At 35.1% G+C, this 27,789-nt stretch overlaps 1 protein-coding gene across 1 annotated transcript in view; it reads left to right on the forward strand.

Moving 5' to 3' along the window:
• ADGRB3 (adhesion G protein-coupled receptor B3) overlaps positions 1 to 27,789 on the forward strand; it is an 890,484-nt gene that overhangs the window by 788,873 nt on the left and 73,822 nt on the right. Inside the window, 5 exon segments of the mRNA XM_044001123.1 lie at positions 12,914 to 12,955; positions 12,957 to 13,065; positions 16,598 to 16,667; positions 23,212 to 23,278; positions 25,703 to 25,788. Coding sequence (XP_043857058.1) covers positions 12,914 to 12,955; positions 12,957 to 13,065; positions 16,598 to 16,667; positions 23,212 to 23,278; positions 25,703 to 25,788 — 374 coding nt within the window.

A 27,789-nucleotide genomic window follows, 5' to 3' on the forward strand; every position in this document is an offset into this window, starting at 1 on the left:
CTAAAACTCTTAGAGCTGGGATCCATCATCCTGGAAGGATTTGTTGATAGATTTCAGGCATCCATGAACTTGGACAAGAAAATAAAATCCTTCCTTCAATGAACTTCTAACTGGAATTTAGCATTTCCTTCAATTTTTAAAATTATTTTTTTCTTTTTTCTCTTTCTCTTTTTCTTTCTTTTTTTCTTTTGGCAGGGCAGTGAGGGTTAAGTGACTTACCCAAGGTCACACAGCTAGTAAACGTCATGTTTCTGAGGCCGGATTTGAACTCAGGTCCTCCTGAATCTAGGGCCAGTGCTTTATCCATTCTGCCACCTAGCTGCCTTAAAATTATTTTTCTTAGAAAAAGTCCAAATGGATATGTGAAATGAAAAAAAATTAAGAATCCTAACCTCAGAGAAATGAAAGTGGTACGGCTCTTTTTCACATGAGGAAATTGAGTTTCAAAGAGGCAAAGTAGTTAGCACTTGACCAATATAACTAGGGTCAGAAACAAGATTTGAACCCCTGACTCACCCATTCCTGTGTTTTTTCCACAATACCACATACCTCTCATATTCAGCCTTTAAGAAGGTGCTGGTAGTGTACTGTGGGCTAAGAACTAACCCTACTCTGCTCCCATCAAGCATCCACAATGCTCCTGTAAAAGGTAGGTCATATATAGAAAGAGAGATTTTAAAGAGACTATGTATTGTAGTGATAAGAATACCGGACTTTGAGTCAGGACAGACCAGCATTCAAATCCTCCTTCAACACTAACTTTCTGAACATGTAAAGTGATCATGATAGGTCATAACCACTCACAGATGGCTCTCATTACTGATCTGTACAGAAGCTTTGACCTACCCCATTTCTAACTTGTGCCAGCTCTCTCCTCCTCAGTCTATTGTCTTCCACTTCCTGGAGGCTCACCACTTTACTGAGTGCCAGAATTAGTGCATTTCATTTATACATATTCCATAGAAGCTCAGGAAAATCATGCTTTGCTCCAAAGTCAAAAAGAATTAGGTCACTAACTGAAAATAAGAAGTTTAAATATTTACAAAAAGCAAAATGTTAGTGTATGATTATACTAGGAAAAAGTGTGTACTGTGTTCCACGCAAGTAAAATTTGTCCATTTGTTGAAAGGTCTCTTTCTGCAGGAGAAGCATCCCATGCATAGTAGATATAATATTGATTGGGCTTGGAGTAAGGAAACAAGCATTGAGTAAGTACTTATTGTATGTCAAGCACTGGAAGTAAGCTCTGAAAGCAGGAAGATGAGTCCAAATCCCATTTCTAACACTGTGATTCTAGACAATTCTTGCAGTCTAGATTGGCTTTAGACTTACAGGAACTCAAAATTCCTGTGCTCAAATGATTCACCATTGTCAGCCTTCCTTCATAGGCTTTTACCACCATGCCTAGCTCCAGCTTCCTTATTTTACAGATGAGGAAACAAAGGACCAGTTAGTTTAAGGGACTTAGCCAAGGTCTCACAATAGCAGAGCAAAGATCTGAAACTAGCTTCTCTTATTTCAAAACCAGGCTTCTTTTTCCTGCACCATCCTAAGACTTAACTCATAGGGTTCCTGTGAGGATCGTATGAGTTTTTGCATACTGTAAACAGTATAATATCAACTATTAATGGTATTTACAAGGAACTGCCAATAGGAGTATGAATTTACCCAGTTCTCCTTCTTTTCTCCTTTTACTAAAACAAAAGAAAAAGGACCGGTCCCTAGAGGAAGTAGAGAATCAAATGGATGAGGATCTGGGGGAAGGAAGCCATTATCTCTGCCCTTCTGCTAGGGTGACAAAATTCAATTATCCTTTCATTAGCAGGCATCTATGATGAACCTTAGCCAAAGTGGTGTCATTCAGAATGAAAACATTAATGCACCACTTGCTGATTCACTTTAACAGTGTTTCTAGGGCTTTTGCAAGCTGTACAAATCAGTCCATATGACTGATGACAATGGCTTTAACATATAGATTAATTAAAAATATCTCTATTCCTTTTTGAAATGTGCTTTGAGCCATTAAAACAATGAAGACTAACAATTCTAATTTGCAAGCAGAATAAATAAACCCTTTCTCAAGTAGGGCCTAGTTCTTCTCATTTCTGCTAAGTTTTCAAAGCCTGGCTGTCTCAACATGTACCTCCTAATGGAGTCATTCTTTTGTCCATTTTGGCTTGCTACAAGTCAGTGGGAACTGGATGTTTAGATCAATGCTAACACACTTCCTCGTGTGTTGGCATAGTGATCCTTTAAATGGCTTCAGATGGTCCTCTGAATCTAAGCAGTGCTATCTCACCATCCTTAGGTAAGTAAGTAAAAATGGATGACAAACCTATGATTTCATAGAGAACTCCTCCTCAAAAAAGTTCCATTACTACTGCAACCCATTTCTTAATAAATAAACTATAGGAAATTTCCCGGTTAAAGTCAAGTAGTAAGTGTCAGAGGTGAACTGTGAACCCATGTCTTCCTGCCACCAGCTCTTACTTCTAGCACTTAGCATAATGCCTGTCACACAGTAAGCACTTATTAAATGGTTGTTGAATGACTGACTAAACTCAATCAATATTCTATCTACTCTGCCCAGGATTTCTCCTATAAAAAAGAGATAGGTACCTTTTAATAAATGAACACATTTTACATATATGGAACATAATACAAACATTTTCCCAGCAAAACCATACAATTTATATATTTAGCTATTTCTAAATACTTGAATTTATTTTCAGTTAGTGACTTAATTATTTTAATTGTGGAGAAAACCCAGATTTTCCTGATCCTTCATGGAATATGTATAAATGAAGCATCTGCTGTGTGTTATATACAAATATTCTTATTCACAAAAGACTACTTTTTTTAAAAAGATCAGACATTCTTTTTATGGATGACAATCCATCCAAGTTCCCTTTATCCCAAACACATTTTCAGCAAGATACATATTTTAACATGTATAGAACATAATTTTATCATTACTTGTATCTCTCTAGTATTCCTGGAAAGTAGTTTCTGGAGAATAATTATGCCCTTATTTTTTTTAATGTCTTCAGGTTTTTACATCAAAAGCATTTTCTTGTCTATTCTCTCTCCTTTCCTAGAGCCCTCCCTGGTAGCAAAAATAAAAATAAAAGTACATCTGGTCAGAACTGATCAAGTGTAATAATTGTATCTGTCTTCTTCTGCCACATCCAGCATTCATAGCCATCTGACCTCTAGATTCATTATTGGTTCTTGTATTTATTCTGAGTTCATCTATTGCTTTTATTTGCATCATTGTAATAAATTAAGTAGCATTGATCAAGTACCACTTATGTGTAAAGGATAATGCTAGTTGCTGAGATACAAAAAGACAGAAATAAAGTAGTCATTGTCTTCATTTTTCTTCCAGTTCTAGTATATATTGTTCCACATCAATTTCTAAAAGTCTTTCCATGTTTTTCTTAATTTATTGTAGTCATTATTAATTATAGTTACAGTGGAAAATTATTTTCCATTACATTTATATATTATGTTATTCAGCTATTCCTCAATCAATGGGCAGTTTCCAGTTTTCTGCTACCACCAAAAAAAATATGCTACTATGAAATAATGTAGTTTTTGTCTTTCCACCTCCTTGTGGCATGTGCCTAGCATTGGATCTCTGCACAGGTTGGTTAGTGTTTTAGGCATAGTTTCCAAAGTGTTTTCCAGAATGGTTGTCCTGTTCACATAGTAACCAATAACATATTTATGTGTCTGCCTTCCCCTTCACACCTTCCATCATTGACTATTTCCATGGATTTATCATTCCTACTCATTTTATGATGTTTTGTTTTGCATTTGTCTTAGTAATTTGAACATTTTCCCACATGGTTTCTCTTTGCATCTTTGAAAACATCTTCATCACACCCCATCCACTGGGGTTCGTGTCTTAGTTTAAAAGAAAAAAAATAAAACAGTGATTTGTCCTTATGGTAAATGAAGGCAGTTATTAAAAATTAGTGAGTACTGTTAAATATTTCCCTGCTGCATTTGCTGCTCATGAGCCTTTCTTCTAAGCTTTTCTATTTACTACAGTAAGCTGTTTGGAAAGGAAATCCAGATGTTCAGAACAGAATCTTCCTGTACCTTTGCAAGGAGACAGACAGGAATGATAATCAAATGATATTTATGTGTTATGCTTTCTTAACATGTGGACAGTCTCTTAGGCACGTAGAAGAGCTTCCATTTCATAGCACACTCTCGGGGTTTGTTTGTTCATGTTGGTTTTCTGAGGAGTCTTTCTGTGCTATTGCCTATAGAATTTAGGCTATGTTCATTTTTCCAATCAGAAAATGCTGGAAAAGAAATCCTTATCAAATTATCATAAGAGGGTTAGAAGTCTCTGCTTCAGCATGGTGTAAGGAGGAAAATGCTGGCCTGGGGTCTAGTGCTGACTTTGCACCCTGGGAAGAGCTGAATGAGTGGAACCTTAGGCTATTAGAAGCAAGATACCCATTAACAAATGAGAAAACCTTATAGATAATAGGGCAGGATATAGATTTTGTTAGGGCCTTGGTTTCCTCGTCTGCAAAGTGATAGAATGTACTGGATGATCTCTAAGGTCCTTTCTGGTTCTAACATTTTGATTGCAAGTAAATCCATAGACTAAGAATTTAGGACCCAGATAACTAGGAAAGGTTTGTTTTGCGTCTATCCACAAATGACATTGCAGTTTATGTAGCATTAACAACAGCTTGCTAAGACAATCATAACCCAGAAAGAGTGGTTCTTGGCTTACCACCATGCAAGAGATATTATCTGTAAGTGACCTGAAGAAAAAACTGAAGTTCTTATTGACTGAATGACATCAGGGCTTCAGTTTAATGATAAAGAACTTTGGAGCTTGCAGTCATGCTGCATACTAATTCTTTCTGCTGAATACTAATTCAGAACAGCTTACTTCTTTCCCACTGCAGTGCTCTGTCCAGTTAACCCCGAGGAGAAAATGAGGTACATTAGCTTATGTATTGAAACCATGCAGCCAAAATATACATTTGACAATATTAATTGTTTTTATGCTCTAAATTGATGCTACTTGGGAAAGCAAAAAGCAATTGTCATTTATAGCCAGGCTGGTATTTTTATAGTTTAATGGCATCACCATCCCTAAGTGTGACTATGATACAGTATGTATACCTGCGACACTTTATGTCTTTTGGTTCACCAGAAAATAATGCTACAGTATATTTGAACAAGAATTACATGGCATCTAGCATAGCCATTGACTGAAATAATGGCACACTACTTTTATTAGAAAGTATTTTATGAGATTCCATGGGTTGAGAATACTTAGCACTAGTGAAAATAGAATTTTTAGGGACATAATTATTGTCAAAGGGATAACTAATGCAGCCAGGAATCTTTATGGTCATTATATGCATTTTTTAAAAGCACCATGTGAAAATGAAACTTTATGTATTGCTAATTTATTTCTATTCAGGGGGGAAATTAGGTGATATAAAAACAAAAGATATCAATGAAAAGTATTTTTGTAAGAATGTCTCTTTCTATGTGAACAGGGGCAGGAATATTTGTGCCTTGAGAGGCAGGGATTAGGGAAGCAAAAAGTGCAAACGGCTTGCTCTCTAAACACTGAGGACCTAGGATTTCGTATGACCCTGATATTTAGGCCAAAACTTCATGTTCTCCTGGACCAGGCCACACTCATACATGGCTAAAGCTACATCCCAAAACAGTATGGGAGAATGTATTCTTGGAAGAAAACTTTTACATGGAGCATGCATTTCAGGCCCAGTGTTGAGACCTTTTGTTACCCAATATGGTACTTGAGGTCCTAATCTTGTTAGTGCCAGGCATAGCATCTAAGACAAGGCAGTCCTTTGTCTACAGTCTCAACCTATTCAGTGCCTGGAGTAAAATGATGTTTGAGACTTAAAGACCTATTCACAGAATCACAGGATTTGAGAATTGAATGGGATCTACGTGTCCATTTAGTTCAACCCATACGTGAAAAGAATTTTTAATACAACTTACCTCACAAATAGTTGTCCACTATTCAAAAAAGGTTTGAATAATAAAGTCGTGAATCAAAAAATTGATGTTCCTATAAAGTACATTTTTAAATTTATACATATTATCACAGTATAATGAATAGAGTGGGGGGCAGCTAGGTCGTGCAGTGGATAGAGCACTGGCCTTGGATTCAGGAGGACCTGAGTTCAAATCCAGCCTCAGACACTTGACACTTAACTAGCTGTGTGACCCTGGGCAAGTCACTAACCCTCATTGCTCTGCGCAAAAAAAAAAAAAATAATAATGAATAGAGTGTTACATTTCATTCTGCTTCACATTATGAAGAATGAACTCAGACCCTGAAGATACCAAAACTGACCACCATATTCACCAGTTCCATTTCTGTTCAGACAACCCAATTACTGACTCATGTCCCTGAGTTTTCAGGCCTGTTTCGTGTCTCACATTTCTAATTGTCCAGCCTTTCTCATAATTATCTATCCTGATGCCTAAGCAAAGTAGTACCTTGCTCTCTTTATTGACAGGGATAGCAAGGTTTTCCTCCAGTGGTACCACTTACAAGGTATTTGGGTACCCTCAATATTGTGTTCATCCCATACTTTTCAGCATCTTTTGTCCACTTTTCCTTTTTTTCACCAGATGTCAAAGTACCCTCTGGAGACTCAGTGTCTCTTAGATTTGTATATATGACTTTGTCACCTCCCTGCTTAGAGGGCTCTTCTGGCATATATTAAATATTTGATTACCCCACAGCTGGTTGTTAGCCCTTTTGTCATCCAGCTTCATCCATGAAGCTGTAATGCATTTCCAAGGTGAATTATGTTGGGAGGGAAGTGATCTGTGTATATGTGAAAATGACTTCTGTGTTTCCCAATGTGTATATATAGAATTGGTAGATTCCATAAGTTCCAAAGAAATAGAAACCATATTTTTAATGATCAAATTAGAAGAGGTTTCTTCTCCACAATCAATCACAGTCTCTTACATTTAAAGTAAGTCATGTGCGTGTAACAGGGAAAATTTGTGAATCAATTCTGCATTGTTCTTTGTATCTAGAATTAATTATTTTTCACATCTACCAAAAATACCCTAGAATAGGAGAGAAGGGTATTGAATGGAATGGGAAGGCAATTAAAGTGGTTGGGGTGAAGAAGAAACTGGGTCCTGTGGTGTAGAGAGCTGAGTGGTTCAGCCCCTCCCAGGCATGACCTCTTGTCTGGTTTGGAGGGTGGGGTAAGGGCAGCAGCAGAATCATCTGGCTGGAAAAGTAACACTTGAAATGACCAAATCATTTTTATCCCAAAACGATCTCAACCAGTTAGAATAGTGAATCAGACCTAGTAAGACCTAGTAAGTTGGAATTAATATGGAAAAATGTAAAGTCCTAACTTAAAATTTTTTAAAAATCAACTATAATTAGAAGACAAGGGCTACCATGACATGTGTGAAAAAGACAGAATTTTTAGTGGACCACAAACAACATGAGAAATGGTTGACTCTAAAGCTAATGCAATCTTTAGGAAACAACAATAATAAGTCTTACTAATGCCTTTTGTTTTCAATGCTTAATAGAGTTTCTTTTTTATGTCATTATAATTTCTCAGTAATACTACTATTCTACGACAATTTGATAGAATCCTCTCTTATAAAGAAGTACAATTAAGCAAACAAAACTAATGCAATCTTTTTTAAAGTGATTCTTATCTGTGCTTATGTTTATATTCCCAGTGCCAAGAACAGCGCTTGGGAAATAAGTGTTTAATAAATCATTGTGGACTTCACTTTTGTTTTTACATCAACTGTATTACCCAACATATCCCTTTATCCTTCCTCCCTAGAGAGTGATCATGATCCCTTATAACAAAAGAAGAAAAAATGGAAAAAGAAGTTCAATATACCTAACCAACACATCCACCGAGTCCAATGTTATATGTAAGGCACAATGATAGGCTTTCTCTGCTACAAAGATGTGCATCCTCACATCTCTCCTTTGGGGTCAATTATTGACCATTATTATTTATACTATGTAGTTTCATGTATTTTGGTTGTTATTGTTGTTTTCCCCATATACATCGTTGTAGTAATTGTGTATATTTCTTTCCTGGTTCTGCTTTCTTGACTTTGCATCATGCAAGTTTTCCCATTCATCTCTGTATTCATCATGTTCTTAGTTTCTTATAGTATAGCAATCTCTCATTATATTGAGGTGTAAAAGCTTGTTTAGTTATTTCCCAATTGGTAGGCATTTATTTGGTTTCTATAGTTTGCTACTACAAAAAATTACTATAAACCTCTTGGTTCATCGTGGTACTTTTCGTTGTTTTTTTTTTAATAACCTCCTTGGAGTATATGCCTAGTAATGGGATCTCTGCATCAAAGAGTACAGACATTTCAGTTACTTTCTTTATATTATTCTACATCATTTTCCAAAAAGGCCAGACCAATTCACAGTTCCACCTAGAGGACAAAAGGAATGAAATATTAAGCTACTTTCACAGCATAATGCCCTAAAATAAACTCCTCCATGGTCCAATATTAGGAAATCTATAAGCATAATTGACCATATTTATAACAAAAATGACAAAAATTATATGATTATATAAAGTGTTGCAGGAAAAATATTTGACTAAATACAATATCTATCCCTATTTTAAAAAAATACTAGAGAGCATGGAATAAATGGAACTTTTATTAAATGCTAAGTATTTTACCTAAATTTAAGATCATGCTTTATCAGTAATGGAGATAAACTAGAAGTCTGCCCAATAATATAGGGGTAAAGTCCCTTATCACCACTATCATTCAATATAATACTAGAAATGTTAGCTATAGCTATATGACTCCCCCCCCAAAAAAAAAAGAAATTAAAGGAATAAGAATATGCAGTGAAGAACAAAACCATCACTCTTTGCACATAATATGATGGTGTACTCATAGAACAATAGAAAATCAACTTAAAAACTAGTTGAAACAATTAACATCTTTAGCAAAGTTGCAGGATATAAAATAACCCACCCAAAAAATTTCTATATATTAGCAACAAAACCCAGCAGGAAGAGATAGAAAATGAAATTCCATTTAAAATAACTGCAGAAAATAATAAAAACACTTGGGAATCTATCTGCCAGGAAACCCTGGACCTAGATGAACACAATTGCAAGCACTTTTCTACAAACTCCTGCCCTAGTTAGACCATATCCTTAGCTGTGTATTCAGTTCTGCAACCAGATTTTAGAATTTTAGATGAAACATTTTCAGAGGATGGCATCCTTATATTGTTAGGGAATCTGAATCAATTTCATGGATATTGGTTATAGGAACTTGGGATGTTTAGAAGAAGGAAGAAAAGATTAGGAAATTGTATTGTTAAAGAAAAAAATATTAGTACTCTACCCAGTCGTTTAGGCATGTTTTCCAGAAAAAATTTAATTTTACATTATTCTTTTTTAAATCATTTCTAAATTGGAGAGAGATATTCCGACATAGTTCCCAATGACTTCCAACAAGTCTCCCCACTGCAAGACAATTTAGCTAAGATAGGAATCTTGAACAAGGAAATGATCATAATATGTTAAAATAGTGTCTGAGGGTGAACATTCTAAAACAATAGTCCTTTCTCAGTTTCTTCTCTAATCACTGCCCTTCAGTGTTTTCCTGAAGTAAACAAAGGGAAATACTTCCTGCAATCAATATGTTGACCTTTTGCATAAAGCAGAGTAGGTCAGAGCACTGTAACCTTTAGGGGATGGGAAAGAGAGAAGCCTTTAGGGAGTAAACAGCTCAATCACCTCAGGTGTGGGGAAGGCAATGATTTTTTTTTTTTTACTCTTTTTTTGGCCGGGCAATGGGGGTTTTAAGTGACTTGCTCAGGGTCACACATCTAGTAAGTGTCAAATGTCTGAGGCCGGATTTGAACTCAGGTACTCCTGAATCCAGGGCTGGTTGCTTTATCCACTGTGCCACCTAGCTGCCCCCAGCGAATGATTTTTTTAAAAGGCTAAAAGTAAAGTAGAAATAATTCTAAAGATTAGAATTATTCTTGTTGAAAGTTTTGGTTATCACCCTTCATCTATTTCCATAACAATAAAGAAAAAATGAACAAACTGTCACTTTAATATGCCTTAATATGTTTCAAGTATTTGCAGAGTTGTTGGGGTCAGTCTAATAAGTATTTTAAGTGCCTATTATGTACCAGACACTATACTAAACCTGGGGATACAGAGAAAAGCAAAAGATAGAAACTTTTGAAGAATAATCTAACAAGGGAAACAACATACAACTATGTTCAAAACATGATACATAAAGGATAACTGGAATAAATTTGAGATGCAGACTAATTCTACAGGTAGGTTGAATGTTAAGGGTAATCGGTATACTCAGTGATTAAGTTTGAGGGAAGGGAGGACTGGAAAAAGGCTTTTTCCTTTTTTGTAGAGCATGAAACTAGGACCCAGAATAGAAGTTATAGAGGGGGCACATTTTGGCTCAATGTGAGAAATGCAAACTAACAATGGAATGAGCTCTTTTAGGTGTTAGTGAGTTCCCCATCAATGGAAGTGAAATTTTCAGGGGTTCCTACCTAAAGTATAAGTTGGACAAGATGAATTTGAATGGCCATTCCCACTGGGGGCTTTTAAGATTCTAACTGCCTCAATCCTCCATTTCAGGCTTTAGAGACAAGCAAAAAAACACATTGACAAACCAAGACTTAATCCCATTTCCAGGCCTGATTTATTCAGGCTCTTTTCTAGCAGGAATTACATTTGCCAAAATGGAACCATTAATGAACAGAATAGACTTATTGCCAAAGTTTAAGTACAAACTTATTTTATAGGTCACTTATGGGTAAAGGAATAATCAGTATATTCAGAGTGATTAAATTACATGAGAAGAGATGTCATGAAATCATAGTTGCATATTGCCAGTGACTCCATTAGCTTTTCCAAATGATCATATTAGGACACATTGAAATGTAATAACAAAGAAGCAATGTATTAAGTACCTAAAAACACTCATGATACTTCTTTGTAACTAGGCTATTTGCCAAACCTTATTTTATACTTTGCTGTTGCACCTTAAATAAGATTCTTATATCAAAAAAAAATGTAATTTTGGATCATTTTTTTTCCTTCTGAAGGATATTTGTACTTGCTAATGTGAGTCTAATGTCATTTTAGCAGATAAAACAACAAAGAAGGAAGTGGATAATAGATTTGTACTGAGGATTTTTCAGGTCGCTTTTTCAAGTGATGCATTAAACACCAAACAGTCATTGAAGATGTCCCATATTTAACTAAAAGAAGCCCATCATATATTCCATAAGTTTTGCCTGATGGTGAGAATTTGAAGAAAATCAAAGAAAGCAGGAAGTTTAATCTGCACTCTGGAATTGAGATTTGAAACCAAATTCTTCATGAAAGAAACTAATAGAAAAGTGAGAATTACATTGTTGTGATTTTGTAACAAAAATGCCTTCTCTGGTTCAGTGGTGTTATAATGCCCAGGACTTATAGGGTGCTAGTAGCTAAATGTCCATTCTGTGTCTATTTTTCACACAAATTGCTTCCTAATCCTTCTACTAACAATAATTATATCCTATGAATATCATAACATTTTCAGGTAAAGACAAAGTTTATGACCCTTACTTTTCCTCACCACCCTCACCACATACCCAATCAGTTTCAGTCAGTTGCCACATCCACATCATCTTTAGTTTCTGCCCCATTCTCTCCACTCATGTGACTACCATGCTAGTTCAGAACTTCATCACTTTTTCATCTATTGCAGCAACCTTGTAATGGTTCTTCTTGTTTCAAATCTCTCCTGTCCCCAGTCTATCCTTGACACTTCAGCCAAAGTAATATCCATAAAGCACAAGGCTAATCCTAATGCACTCCCCCTGCTCAAGATACTCCAGAGGCTACTGATAACCCCTTAGATCAAGTAGAAACTCTTCTCTTTGGAATTTAAATCCTTTTAAAATCTGACTTCAGTCTGTGTCTCCAGACTTAGGATATATTATTCCCCTAGTCACACTCTCTGGTCCAGCCAAACTGATCAACTTGCTGTTTTCTCAAATGAAAAAGCATTTTGTAAAACACTGAGCACAGTGCCTAACACATAGTAGGTGATTAATAAATATTTGTTTCCCTTCTCTTATAGTAAACTTTCTATCTCCTTTCTCTGTACCTTAAGAAGAGATATCCTCTATGCTTGGGATCTAGCTCAAATTTCTCCTTTGTGAAACCTTTTTTTGGCTACTAGTCTTTCCCCCTCCTGCCCTGTAAATTACTTTGAATTTAGGTTTTTTGTTTTTTATATGCACTGATATTATCTTGCCTGCTAGAATGTAAGCTCCTCGAGGCAAGGGTTATTTGATTTTTGTCTTTGTAATCCCAGAGCCCAGCATAGTGCCTGGCACATTAGTCATTTAGTAAAAACTAAGTCAACAAATATTTAATAAGCACCTGCTCTGTATTAGACACTAGTAAATTCTGGGGATACAATAAAGGCAGGTTCAATTGAAGATGATCAACAAAGGGAAGGTTAAAGAGGAATTAAAAGAAGGTTAAAGCTTAAAGGAGATCCAGAAAGGCTGCTTATAGAGGTTGAGATTTGTATAGCAGGGTGTTATGGTCAGACCTGAACTTTAGAAAGATTATTTGACAGTTGAAGGGATGATGGATAGTGAGTGGGGAGAGACATGAAGCAGGGAGACCAACTGAAATGCTGCTGTCATAGTCCAGAAGGGGAGGTAATGAGGGTATATGGCCAGGGAACTATCCCAGAGGAGAAAAGAGAGGATGGAGAAATGATACAAATTGATCAACTTAACAGTCCTTTGAAGGAAAAATTACTCTCCCTGGATATTCAATATGAGTCTTTCTATCTTCTACAGGGCATTTGTACCACGACTACTGCATTTTTGCACTTCTTCTTCCCTAGCTTCATTCTGTTGGGTACTGACAGAAGCGTGGCAGTCATACATGGCTGTAACAGGGAAAATTAGGACTCGACTCATAAGGAAACGCTTCTTGTGCCTTGGATGGGGTAAGCTATTTATATAATAAGTATACTTTCCATATCTCCATAAATTGAATTTAAAGGGTCAGATTTTGAAATAGGACCACTCACTCTTTTTACTTAATTGATTTTTATCTTTGGAGGTATTGGAAATAGAAATATGATACATAATAATAGTTAAGTTCTGAAAATCTATTCATCATTTGGGAATTCAAATTAGGAACAAGTTTCAAAAATTACCTACATAGATGGCCAATTACAGTCTTCCCAGTGCATATGCTTGAGGACCTGAAACTCAGGATATGCAATTTATTTTTCCCTAGAAATATAAAAACTCTATAATTTTTCAAGACCCTTGGCCTTCACGTATAAGAGGTTAGGTATAAATCCCAATTAGGTGTGCCAAAAAAATAGCTGTGAGGAAAAACTTGAAAGTGATATAAAAACTAATTTTATATCAATAAAGAAGAAGCCACCTAGAGAATCAGTGGGACTCCTTGTTGATGGTGGGGCACACAGAGAAATCACAGATGAAAATGAGTTGGATGACAGACTGGAATAATTTTTTGCTTCAGCATCCATTGAGGAACACATTAGAGTGATTCCTACTCCTTAATTTCCTATCACCAAAATAGATAGGTTGAAGTCTTGACAATAAATTAAGCTAAATCTACAAACCAAATGTAAACACATCACCAGGAAAAAGTGGCATCCACCAAAGTATTTTATGAATGAAATTAGGGTAGCCAGCCAAAATATATAAAATGGCCCTTATGACAAAGGGTTGGTAAATTCACGTATGACATTTAATATAGAGAGGATTCCAAATAGTTAATCCAGCTCTCTATAACACATAGCCTGGTGTTGTTGATGGTAAATGGTAGGATTCTGCAGAGCCAACATTCAAGGAAAAGTGCTTTCTGTAAATGTAAACTTGACTTGGATTTACTGTATTTCATTGAGAGGTTACATATCCATGTAGATAAAGGAAAATCTACTTAACCTTTTAGAAATCCATCAAGATTATTAAAAATCACAAATGAGTTAGAGGGACTGCTGTCTGTGTCATAAATAGAAAACCCGGCACTTCTCTGGATGAAGAACCATACTGATTAAAGTTTCTTAGGAATTCCTATTCAGATTGATTTTCTTTCATATTTTTATTAATGATATACAGTATATTATGAAACTTTCCACAAAAAAATCACATATATGTTTTGAATTTATTTTTCTGTATAAATATTATTTCCCACTAGTAAAATAGCATTTTTGAGGGCAGAGACTTTAGATTTTTTTTTTTTTTGCCTATCCCTAACCCCTTCAGAAATGAAAAAACTAAATAGTTAATACTTATTGAATGGACTAATGAAGAGGCTATCCACTGGCAAAAGATCATTTGAAGATAATCTTCATTAAAAAGTGGCAGATGAGTTTTGACATGGGCATGGGTAAAGTAATGAATATAATTAATAAATATCCAAATTATATGAATAAAGTTATGAGCTATTAATCATGCCTCAGGAAAGGAAGCAGGGAATCATTTCTCATCTCCACCCCACCCCCAGGACCCACTAGAAGAATGTAAGTGCCTTGCGGGTAGAAACTTGCATTTTTTTTGTCTTTGTGTTTCCAGGCCCTAGCTAAATGAATAAAGTAAAAACTTAAAGCATGTTGTATAAATGAATGAGTGAATAGCCTTTCCAATGGGGAGTATATATTTTGAAGAATGGTATGAGTAAAAAATTAAAAGTGGATGGTTATTTTTGATGTGGGTAAGTGTAAAGAAATCCATGTAATGACTGTATATTCAAATTACATGAATAAATGAAATTATATGAGCTATTAATCATTCTCAAAAAGGAGCCAAAGAATCATTGCTCAGTTTTTAAATGAGGACATTGGCTCAAGAAGGATGAAAAATAGAAAACAGTATCCTACTCATATAAAGCTAAGAACATTATACAGTTTTGGAATTTCCAAAAGAATATAATGGATTTAGAGGAAATCTAGAAAGTTCCCAAATTAACTACAAATGACATATGAAGGAAGATAATATCTGCATCCAGAGAAGGAAATGATAAACAGAATTATGTATAAATCAGGTGTGAAACAAGGATGCCCACTGTCACCAATATTATTCAATATTGTGTTGGAAATCCTAGCAATAACAACAACAGAAGAAAAAGATATAGAAGGAATCAGAATAGGAAGTGAGGTAATAAAACGATCACTTTTTATGGATGATCTGATGATATATGATATGATTCCTAGGAGGAGAAAGGAAGAAAAAAAGAAAAAATACATAATAAATATATCATATAGTTTTTAAAATAGCATATTATACATAATAGAATAGCAGTTTCATGTTCAATCATCTTTTTATGGAAATGCTTGTTTTATTCTTTAAATTAAAAAAATTAAGAAGTCAAAAGAAAGTCAAGTCAAATGATTGAGGAAGACAAGAGAGTTACCATATGTCACAGTAAAAACAGGTTGAGATCCTTCATTTGGAAAAGGGAAAGCTTGAGAAAGGACATGAACAAAATCTATAAAATAATTCATTATATGGCTATCATAAACCCAGATTCATCTCTCAAATCCTGAAATAAAAGGAGAAAGGAGGCATCTCTTTGAAACTTGAATGAGATAACTTTAAGACTCATGAAAGGATGGGGGCAGCTAGGTGGCACAGTGGATAAAGCACCAGCCCTGTATTCAGAAGGACTTGAGTTCAAATGTGACATGAGACACTTGACACATACTACCTGTGGTGACCCTGAGCAAGTCACTTAACCCTCATTTCCCTGCACAAAGAAAGAAAGACTTATAAAAGGATGACTTCACGGGGAGGATCATTACCCTGAGAGGCAATGCAGGAATTCTTATCAATGGATTCCAAAAAATTTTGGACAATTACAGGAGTGAAAGAGGCATAAGTATGTGTTAAGAGAACTTGCTATGCATTTAACCTTGAAGATTGACAGAGAACACTATCCTGTACTCTCAGTCCATTTCTCTTGTTGTGTCTTTTGGCAAGAGACTACAAAGCTAAATGAACCATAACTGCATCAGTAGAGAAATTCCTATGTTCCTATATTCCCATGGTGGAAAGTGGATGATATGGATTGAAAGTTAGCACATTTTGCTCAGTATGTGATTGAATGAATATGTCACTGCTATTATATTTCATCACCCATCTGTGTTTTGCCTTCTGGCTTTGAATCTGTAAGTTTTCTATAAATCAGGATAAACCTACTCTCTTTCAAAAGAGAAAGGGGGAAAAAAGCTAGAAAGAAACATCAAAACTATTATTAGTTCACTGTAAACCAATGTCAAATAAAGTAGTTACCTAGCAACATCAGAGCAATGCTCTGTGTTGAAAACCTAGTTGTCACTTTAATTTTCTCATACTTGAAAGAAACCCTGTTTCCTTCTGGAACCACGTTTTGCAAAAATATTCATCCTTGTGCAGTTCTTTTATTTTTACTGCATACAGTATTTCATAGGCAAATGGGTGATTTAGAACTGAAACAAAGTTTGATCTTTGCTTTCCTTGCAGGTTTACCAGCATTAGTAGTGGCCATTTCAGTAGGGTTCACCAGGACAAAAGGATATGGCACTGATCACTAGTAAGTCCATCTACATTGATAAATCATGTTTGTAATTAAGTTAATTATCAAATAGGCCTCCTCATCAGTGCTAGTTTCCCCACTGCTAATGACTTACATTTTGTGCAATGAGTCATTAACAATTGCAGAAATTGCATCAGTGTAGAATTAAGGAGGGGATATTAAATGCATGAAGGTTATAGAATTAGAGCTGGAAGGCTTTGTGGAGCCCATGTTCACTGTGATCATTTTATAATATCATTATTGTGTCCACCTATTCTGTTTCTTAATGGGTGTTATTTTGCCATAAATATGTTAGAAGAGTGAGAGACACAGTGTTTTCTTTGTAGTTAGCATGGATAATGTCAATGAATGTTTACAACCAAATAATTCTTGGCACACTTTGACTTCAAATGTCAATCTGACACAGTTTACAATATCACATGAAGACGCAACATGCATATTGGCATCTAGCCTATGTTGTCACATTTGTCAAGTCAGCCAAATTGTGGTAACATAAAATAATAATATAGGGTTCAATATGTTTGCTTTGGCTCAGGGAGCCAGCCCAGAGGTGAGTGATAGCACAGTTTATTAAATAAGCCATCTTTAAAGGTGCCTTCAAATGATTAAATGTTTTCTTTATCTGTGATTGAATGTGTATGTGCATGTGAGCGTGTGTGTGTGTGTGTGTGTGTGTGTCGGGGAGGGGGGGGTTTGAGGAAGAGGAAGGAGTGAGAGAGGAGAGCAAGACGTTTTAGGACTTCTCTGCAACCACATCTAAAACCTTCCTTAACAGAAGAGTGGGATTTTCCTGAAGGATACTGGGAAAGTTCCTTCAATAAGATTTGAAGGAGAGGGCAGTATATGGGAAGAAAGTAGCATACTTTCATCTAGTACCAAATACAGTGCTAGAGAGCAGGACTTTCAGGAGCAATGATAGACAATAGACATTGTCAGGTAAGAAAATGTAGGCAACATGGAAATGTTCAGAGCAGGACAGGTAGGGGGTATGGAAGAGGGACATGATCAGAACAGGACAAGGATCCGTGGAAGTTGAACAGTGATGATCAAAGAAAAATATGTTGGGGCCTAGAAGATGGAGATGGTCAGAGTGGGACATACAGAGAGTTCATGGAATATGGGGATAGTCAGAACACAGAAAGGAAGAAGCAGCTACTGCTCCTATGAGGGTTTGGCAGGGGATTAGGGATAGGAATAGAAAATATAGCTAAGCTTGGAACCTCTGTATAGTGTGAGCTGTGGTTCACAACAGGTTCTAACACATTCTTCCTGCCTCTTCTTCCTACAGTTGACCATGTAATACCAATAGACCCTAACCCCTATCCTCCCAGAATGAACCAATATTTTAGAAGGGAACCAGGGATAAAGCATTTTATTATTAGTACAGTGGTTTAAAGTGTAGCCAAACAGCTTCATAACCCCGTGATCCTAACAGTTGGGTACTTCTATCATTCTCCAAGTAGCTGAAGCCAATATTGCAGCTCATATCCCTGGCAAAGTTTGTAAGGCAAATGGCTTAATATTGCAATATTTCACACTTTCCCATGTAATAATTACTTTTTGTCCATATATTAGAAACCAGGATGAAATTTTAGGCTCTATGGTAGTCTGATATCCAGGATTTGAATATCCCTGGAGTAATATTAAGAAAAAATAGATGACAATAAGTATAAGTCTCATTGTTAAAGAGTAACCTTGCTATAACCAGAAGGGCTCATCCCATTCTATACTCTGATCAATGATGTAAATTGTAGGATGATGGCATTTTATTCTATAATCAATACTTTATGTTTTTATATAGCAAATATAATTTGTCTATGTATATTTTTATTCCTCTCCAATTTTAATAAGGAAAAACAATTGCTAGAAGGCAAGTTTTAAAATGCAAAATTCCATTGCAGAATCAAGACTATTAAATCCTTCTAGACTATTCAAAGGGATTGTGGACACATGACGGCATGATTTGGGCGCCCTAGACCACTCTTAGGGAGCTGAGTAGACCACATCCTCAGTTTCCTCATTTCCTATTTATGTGCTGCATAAGCTAAATGTTTGCAACATTTTCTCCAAGACAAATCTATAGTAATCTATTTTAGATGCTATGACATCTATTATTATTTATTATTAAAAATAAATTCACTTGAACCTATGGCATAATAGGCCTTAACATAACACCTGTCCTCAAGGATGTTACAAATTAGGATAAAGAAATTATTTCTTCCGTGGATCTATCATCTCATCAAGACTGTCTCTGGTGTTGCAGGCTATAACACAATCATTACCTCTGAACCTAGGTTGCTGTTACCTATGGTTTCAAGTAAAAACTTCATTGTGGGGCTGGGGAAATTATTCAATATTCTAGCATCATTTCTCTAATACTCTTAACATGACATGTATTCTGTTAAGCCCATGGATAGGCTGCCTTTCATTCATATTTGATTCTTGTTATGACTGGTCCACCCCCTTTTCTAGTCTTACCTCTCTTTGGTGAAGCCCTTTTCACTGCACCTCTTGCCTAATTATTGATACTATGTTGAATTCTATTCATTCCTACCAAGTGCTTCTCTATTGTCCTTTGGAGCATCTGTAATTTTAATTCTGAGGAGGAATGGAAGATGAATTTTATTTTTCAGCCCTTACTGTGTGCCAAGGCATCATGCTAAGTGATTTAAAATATATCATTTGCTCTTTACAACACCCCTGTGAGGTAGGTGTTATCTCAATTTTGTGTTAGAGGAAACTGAAGCAAAGAGAGGTTAATTTACTTGCCCAGGGCCATGCAGCTAGTAAGTGCCTGAGGCCAGATTCGAATCTGGTCCTTCCTTACTCCAGGTCCAGGACTCTATCCATGGCACCAGCTAGCAACCTCTAGAAGACCTGCTATTCAGCCATACAGCATCAATGTAAAAATATCAATATTAAGATAGGTCTTTGTTGCTGGAAACAAAATACTGTGATTAAAGCATTGTATCATCCCCCTTCTCACTGTTTTCTTCTTATTCAATTCTGGGCCTAAGACACTGTCCATCCACATTTCCTCGCCAAGTTGTATGTATTAATTAAATAGCTCTGGAGCAGTGATATCAAATTCAAAAAAGAAGTGGGGACCATTCATCCATAGAGAAGGTTCCCTGCAAGCAGAATATTGATTTCTTTTAAAATATGCTATTATTTATGTTTTAGTGTATTTTTTTAATATTTCCCAATTACATTTTAATCTGATTCAGGCCACACATGGGATTGTTGTGGGCTGCATGTTTGACCCCCTTGGTCTGTAGCATAGTATTCTTCATTCATGTGCTTTTTTCTTATGTGGATGAGGTTAAACTCTTTTGAATGATTTTTTAAGGTTTTCCATTATTCCAGGGGTAATTTGGAGAAATTTGTCAACTGAAAATTTAGAAATCCAATTTTGATTTAGATTCTAGCTAGAGTCCTATCTGAGAGTAAAAACCTCTCTTATTATTTTAGGCCTTGTATAATAGTAATAGAGAATTGTCGAACAAAATTATTTCTATAGTTACATCTTTCAAGGAATCATGTTTGTAGTCTATTCATGGAGGGAGAAAATGTAGGAGAAAAGCCCACAAAGAAGAATTTTTCTCTACCAAATTAAATGTTTAATTGTCAAAAAACAATAAATGTAGGAAGATCTTATATTTTACAAATCTGTCAAGCAGACATGTGACTGTAAAGGGAATTCATGCTGTAGAATATTATTTGGAAAAGACTATTTTTTTTTCTTTCCCTTACTTTTATCAAGTAGGTTCTTCAACGTGGTCATAGATTATTCTCATAAAATTTCGGAGAGGGTCTTATGTATGAATAACTCATAGGTGATAGACCTCAGAGGCCATTGAGTCAAACTCCCTCATTTTGCAGATCAAAAACTTGAGACCCAGAAAGGTTATGGCTTGTCCAAAGTCACACAAGTAGCAAATGTCAGCTATTGATTGGTTGCCCTTTTTCATAACAAGGTTCATGATTTTTTCCAAGTGTTGTCTATTCTTTGAGATTGGCTCTCCATATCTCTTCTAGGCTAGAAGTGCAATGGCCAGACATGGGAATAATCCCAGTTGTGACTGGCATGGAAGCTTTAACCTTCTAATTTTCTAAATTGGGTTGATTCATCCTTCCTTAGGCATCCCAATGGCCCGTTGCTTCTAGGGATTCACCATACTGATGTTGGACTTAGTTCAGTTACCCAATCAGCTTTAGCTTTACTACAACTCAGAACTACCAAATCCAAGCAATTCACAAGGCTAAGAGATCCCAACAATAGGAGCTGCAGTCATTTATCCCCACTCCTGGCGTATACAGGTTTCTTTTACATATACTGAGAATCAAAATTGTATTATCTCTAGCATAGGACTATTTTGTTTACACTCTAGACTAGCTGTTCTTTTCTTTTCTTATTCCCATATTTACTTCTTCATGTAACATATTGTAGACTATATAGTTAAAGTCCAAATGTGAGGGATTCACTAGCCTTGATAGAGATCAGAGCTTGTTAAAGAAATAGATAGAGGTCTTTTCCAACTTTATCTTTGTCCTTCCAGTTTTATCTCTAAGTGCCCTAAAGATGAGCTACCTTAGTTATTTCTCTCACAAATATATCTGCAAACTTGCTTTACCATAAACTTCTACTATTTTGTGAAGTGAGACTACTTATCATCTTCTACCTATCTTTTCTATAACATTTTTCACAGGAATTTTTTTTCTAAACTGGTATTTCCCACAGTTGCCATATTTCTCTACTCAGTACTGATACTTCACTAGTTAAGGCAATTATTATACTTCTGAAATCTACTCAATGTGATGATTGATTTAGACCACTTAAATTTTTATAGATTACAGTGTCAGTTTCAATGTTTGTTCTTTAATCCATTTCATATTTTTTACATCAATTGTTTGTTTAAATATTTCAAACTGGAGTTGCTTCAATTGTATGCCATGTCTTTCATTTCTCTTATTTTTTCCCCTAATTAGATTTTTTTTCTACCAAGCTTGCAAATTGGCCATATACAAGAAACTAATTCAGAAATGATTCTCATATGAACAACAACCAGTCATTTCCTTAAAATACAATCATTTTTCTTTTTTGATGAACATGGTACTTACCATGTTCAGTGCTTCTCTTCTTGAAGAAACTATTCATGTCCTATAGCAGCAGTAAGCAAACTACTTGATGAGCTAAGAATACTTTTTACATTCTTAAAAAGTAAAAACCATTCTTAGCTCACTGATGGTACAAAATCGGGCAGCAGGCTGGATTTAGCCTGTGTACTGTAGTTTGTCAGTACCTGCTCTACAAGGTATGGGGCTGATGTATATAGTCCTCAAGTTTCTCTCTCAATTCTTACAGCAAAACCATGTTTTCCAACATATTTTTCACCATCCTCCCTAATATTCACATTTGCATTGAAATCATCTGTATTAAAATACATGTAGTTTTAATTTGGATGATCTTTTTATATTCTTCATATACATTCCCTTCTTCCTTATTCTATGCAATAGATGCGAGCACATCAGTTGCTTCCTGGTAGCTTTTGGTTTGGTTTTATTTGTTTGTTTTTTGCAAATGCTTATCATGAATACTGCAATATGAGATGACCAATGAAATAATCATTCTGGGTGCCTTTGGATGCATGATAAAAGCATGGAAGGGGGAAGGGGTTGCATATTGAGAAGAAATTTTGTAATAAACTATTGCTCCCAAAGGTTAAAACAAGTACCTTAAAAGATAGGTACTTGCTCTCAGTAGTATGAAAAGCTTCCTTAGGCAGCCTGCTCCTACCTATTCTAAATTACACATTCTACCAGTGACTAGTAAGCAGGCCACTTGTGATGAGCTACATGCCATCTCCATTTCTCTAGGTAATGTGAGAATGAATGTCTTTCCTTATATGTTTTCTCATGGCTGTATCCATGTAAATTTATATCCCTTTCCAAATGCCGAAATTGAAATAAACACAACTGCATTTATTTTCATTTAAAATCTGAAATGTGGTGAATTTTCTTAGTATGCTGCAAAGACATAGAGGCAAGTAATGCATGCAAAATGTAGAATATGCATCTCTTTGAAACCATTGCTTTTAAACAAATTTCTTCCAATATATTGAAGGCCTTCAGGAAGAGCAGGTAAATGGCATGTCTGAAACTTAAGACTAGCTGTCTCTGCTTAAAAGTGCAGTTGAAAATTTTGATACTGGATGGCAAACAACATTTTAAAAATCCACCCTAAATTTTCACTTCAGGGCTTAAAATAAATAGCAAATCTCACTGAAATGGTAATTTCTCCTAAAATTTCAAGTACCTGAAAATAAGGTTTTTTGCTAAAAAAAATTCCTTTCCAGTGAGAAATGTTCAATACATGGAATGCTATCATTTGAGTGTTTTCCCCTTATGTGTAATTTTATGTGCTTTTCCAACATTCTAGAATTCCAAAGAGAAATTGGTAAGCCAAATTGTTTGTAAAACGCTTCAATGGTGTAATACTCATTACTAATTTTTGTTAGTTCTTATCTAATATTCTTTCCAGCTGCTGGCTATCTCTTGAAGGAGGACTACTCTATGCTTTTGTTGGGCCTGCTGCTGCGGTTGTCCTGGTAAACATCAAAATATTTTCTTCTCTGAACAAAGAAAGGCTATTTGATAGCAATTAAATTGACTATTTCACTAGTTGTTGCATGTTGTATGGAAGTCTCAGCATCTGATGCACTGTTTTGTTGATTTTATTTGACTTCATTTTGCTCTACGGGAAGTACATGACTACTCTGAAATCTTATTTTGAGTTTCAAGTAATAGGGGGAAAGTGTTCATATGTTTGGGCTTTCATTTATGCTATACAATTACAATTGTGTAGGGAAGCTGTAGGTAACTTAAAATCTTTGCCCTTTAACACACAACATTTCACTCACTGTGCATTATTTCTTTGTAAGAGGTTTTCCCATACATTCTGTCAGGAATAGCTCATAAAGGTCCCCATTTCTCTAGAACGACAAAAGCATAGCCAAAACAAACTCAAAGGTTATATATATTTTTTTTTCCTTTTCTGAAACCCAGAAGCAATTTTTCCATACCTCAAAATGAACATTAATTCTGCTACTAATTTGCCTTTGTCTCTCTTAATGAGGACATCTCATTTTATTGATATCAAATCTCTTTTCCCTCAATAAATCTGGAAGGCGAGCAAGAAAGAGGGGGCAGTTCGAATTAAATCCAGAGATCTTCATCTCTATGCAATTACCTTTCTAATTGGAAAATTGTTCTTCAGTTTCTTAAATGATTCATGCAATAAATTGGAACCACAGTTTCCTCAGCACTATAAATGTATAACTTTCCTTCTTTTAAAGTTTGGTCTTTTCTGCCCTTAAACATTTAAACATAGCAAGGAGCTAAAGTTACACATGATTTATAAGAGAAATAAAATCCAGACACAGGGTTAGATAAAGACTTAAGAAAATAGAAACTATTAGACACACTTTTATCTGCTGGATTGAATCTTGATTCAGTGGATAGGATCATTTTCCTAAACTACTATGTTAATGTTTCACTAACCCTAGAATAAAGAAAACTGTTGTGTGTGATAGAAACACTGCTATTGTCGTCTTTGGGATAACAATCAATGCCTGCCTGCCTGCTATGATTATAACAGAATCTATGACATACATTTCTCCTAGTTTCAATAATAAGAATTCAGAAGATAAATAACTCCCTCCTTGATTAAATGGTAAACTTGGCAATTGGCATTTTTTTATCAGTAAAGGGATTTATACCCACTAAAAGTGGTATGAATCTTCTTTATAGCATCAGTTAAACAGAGTCAAACTATAAAACCCATGTGGCTTGAGTGAATCCACAGGTTTAACTACTTTGTGTTAACATCTGCAAATCATTTTATAAACCAAAAGGAAAAAAATACTCTCCTGAAATTTTAGTATGTGGTTTACTTAACTGTAACAGATGATTCTGTTTCCCCATTCATAAATAATATCTTGAGCAGGAAGGCCTAAAGAGAGGAGAAGGAAGAAAAACAAAACAAAACAAAAATATTTTAACATTCAGTAATTGTCCTGTGAGTGAGTTGACTTCAACTGGTCAACTCCTTTTGATACATTTGTTTTCTTAAGAACTTTTGGTAGATCACTTTTTTACCCAATCCTGAGAAGTTGTTATGAATAAACCAGAGACGTTTCATTCTGCTATTTACATTTTCAAAGGAGAAAGAACACTGTATGATCACATCTCAGCTGAAATATCTAAAATATTTTTAAGTGAAAGTAAGAGAAACATTAAAACGAAATATTGAATGTCTTAACTGCATATACTGTAAGAATGGTGCTTTGATGGCCATCCTGAAAAAATAATTTCTTAAAAGACCTCAGTGATTTCTGCAGATTTGTCCTTTGGGCTGGTAAGGCCTGACTTGTACCACAAAATGTCATCCTTTGAAGGGCATTTGATCATATTGACTTTTTCTCTCCTATGAGGATCCTGGATTCTCTGAACCCAAAGCCTGGAACAATGACCCAGGTCAAGTGAAAAAAGATCCTTGCCTCATATACCCAATCCTCTAGAACATGACCAGATTATCAAAGGTATAGGTAAAATGAGGACAGTCTCTTATAACCAACTTGACTGTCTGATTTTAGAACCATGTGGGGATAATGGAAAGAGAGGAGACTATCAGATTGTCTTGATAAGTTTCAAGGAGAGTTAAGGGGATTAGGGAGAGGGTAGTTAAAACTAAGTTGCGTATTTATTGCAAAAGATGAAAAACAGGTATGCTTAAAATTTATTAAAGTAAAACTCTAGTATTAAAACTATCAAGTATTGCAATGTGCACCTGTCTGGAAAGTACTTCAAACAGTATTATTATTAGTGTTGTTATTTTCATTAGGAATATGCTAACCTATATTGCTGTGTTTCTGAATGTTGAATTGATTAGAGATTGATTTCAAACATAATAGATGTTATGAGATTCCTTTTTTACTACCATTGAAAGGTCAACTGTTGTTTCTATTTGACAGGTCAACATGGTGATTGGCATTTTGGTATTTAACAAACTTGTTTCCAGAGATGGGATCCTAGATAAAAAGCTCAAACACAGAGCCGGGTAAGCTGCAATTGGTAGATTGTGAAGATTCTTTACCAGTGAATCTCATCTTTTCAGTTCCAGATAATCATCAAATGCATTTGACTGTGCTTTGAATTTTGTTCTCCATGTACTGATGTGTTTGGTAGATTTCATCCATTCCAAAAGTTGCAGTTGTACTGTCCTCAGGGAATGTGACCAAAAATATCCAATCATAATAAAACACAAACTAAAGTATTAAGTTAATTTTAAAGATGCTGATTTTGGTCTTGCTCACCCAAAACATCAAGACATCAAGTGTATCTGTGAAATAATTATTCTTAGATGAGAGAGAAAGTTATTCCTCAGATGCCCTTGTTCCTATTAGCTAGAAAAAAAATAGCAGAGAGGCAGGTAAAAAACAACTTATGGTTTACAGAATGAAATGCCTGCTAAGTGGCTGAAAGAACTTTTGTGTTTCCTTCAGAGATTTACCTTTGACTTTTTATGTTAAAATCTAGTTCCTCATATAGAATGATTTCTTGTCAAACAGCATTCTTGCTCTGGATTTGTCTTCTTTGCAGTGCTTATGACTACACCCTGCCAAAATGAGCTATTCAGACTTTTCACATTCACATTTCATCTGCTTATAAAATTGATAAAAGCATCTCTCTGAATTAATTTCACTGTTATTGTATTACCACCATATCTAATGACTTAATGAAGACATTTCATATGCAGATTGATGTCAGCTTTCTAGGGTTACATTGTCACCCCTTGTAAGCTAGTAGAAATGTGAATGAAACATTAACTCTCTAGTTTTCCCTTTGTATCTATACATATATTTTATACTTTTCATTTTCACCTACTCTTTCTCCCTCCATTAGAAAGTAATTGCAGTGCAATTCAGAACTTCCTCTACAATTGTTAGCTTTTCTTTCATAACCTGCAAGCTATATCTGATAAGCTATCTAGTGCTATTTAACATTTGTAGTATCTTATCACCTAGTGGTAAGAATTTTGAAATTCCTTCAAAGCACTATTATCTTTGTTAAGATCTTCATGAAAGGGCAGCTAGGTGGCACAGTGGATAGAGCACCAGCCCTGGAGTCAGGAGGACCTGAGTTCAAATCCGACATCAGACATTTAACACTTTCTAGATGTGTGACCCTGGGAAAGTCACTTAACCCCAATTGCCTCACCAAAAAAACAAAATCTTCATGAAAAAAATAGGAACTTCTACATGTATTTTATTTTGCTAGTATAGGACTATCTAATTGTTTTGAACATGTAAATTTGAGATCATTCATGTCATATCCATAGTTCTGTTTTAGGACAACAAAAATGTTACTCTAGATAATTTAGTGAATGTAATTTTCCATTTAATATTCATACATTATTCATCCTCAAAAAATAATAGTTTGAACATACACACACACACAACTTCTTGATGGCCCAAACAAATCTTGGAAAAACAAATTTCCTCACACTAATGAAATTACATTCTAGGCCCCAAAAGAAATAAAAGCAAACAAATGTATATGCAAAGAAAATGTGTGTATATATGCATATATTCACACATGTTGTATGTCACTATTTTAAAGCATATATTTTGAAATGAAAATTCTATCAGGAAATAACTATTAGCAAATTAATTAATTAGAATTCTATTTATACTTCCATTGTGAAAGATAATGATTTATTAGAATGAATAAATGCTTACTGAGTGCCTTGTGAGCAATTTTAAATTGCAAATGCTTGAAATTCCAAAGTACTCATAGAAATTAAAATCCATTTCTTATTCACAGATGAACAGATATCTTAAATGAAAGGTAAAAATTTAATTCTAAGAAGCAGAGTAGAGCAAGTAATAATAAAAAGGATTCTGATGAAGTAGCTACATGGCCTTCTTTAGCAACAAATGCTATATCAAGATTTCAAATACTTTTTCTAAAATTGTTTTTATCAGTCATACCATAATCTATATAAAGTATAGATAAAAGTGAGATACAATTTACCCCTTCATAATTATAATCATAAAGA

Source organism: Dromiciops gliroides, chromosome 4 (assembly GCF_019393635.1).
Source record: "Dromiciops gliroides isolate mDroGli1 chromosome 4, mDroGli1.pri, whole genome shotgun sequence".
NCBI lineage: Eukaryota > Metazoa > Chordata > Mammalia > Microbiotheria > Microbiotheriidae > Dromiciops > Dromiciops gliroides.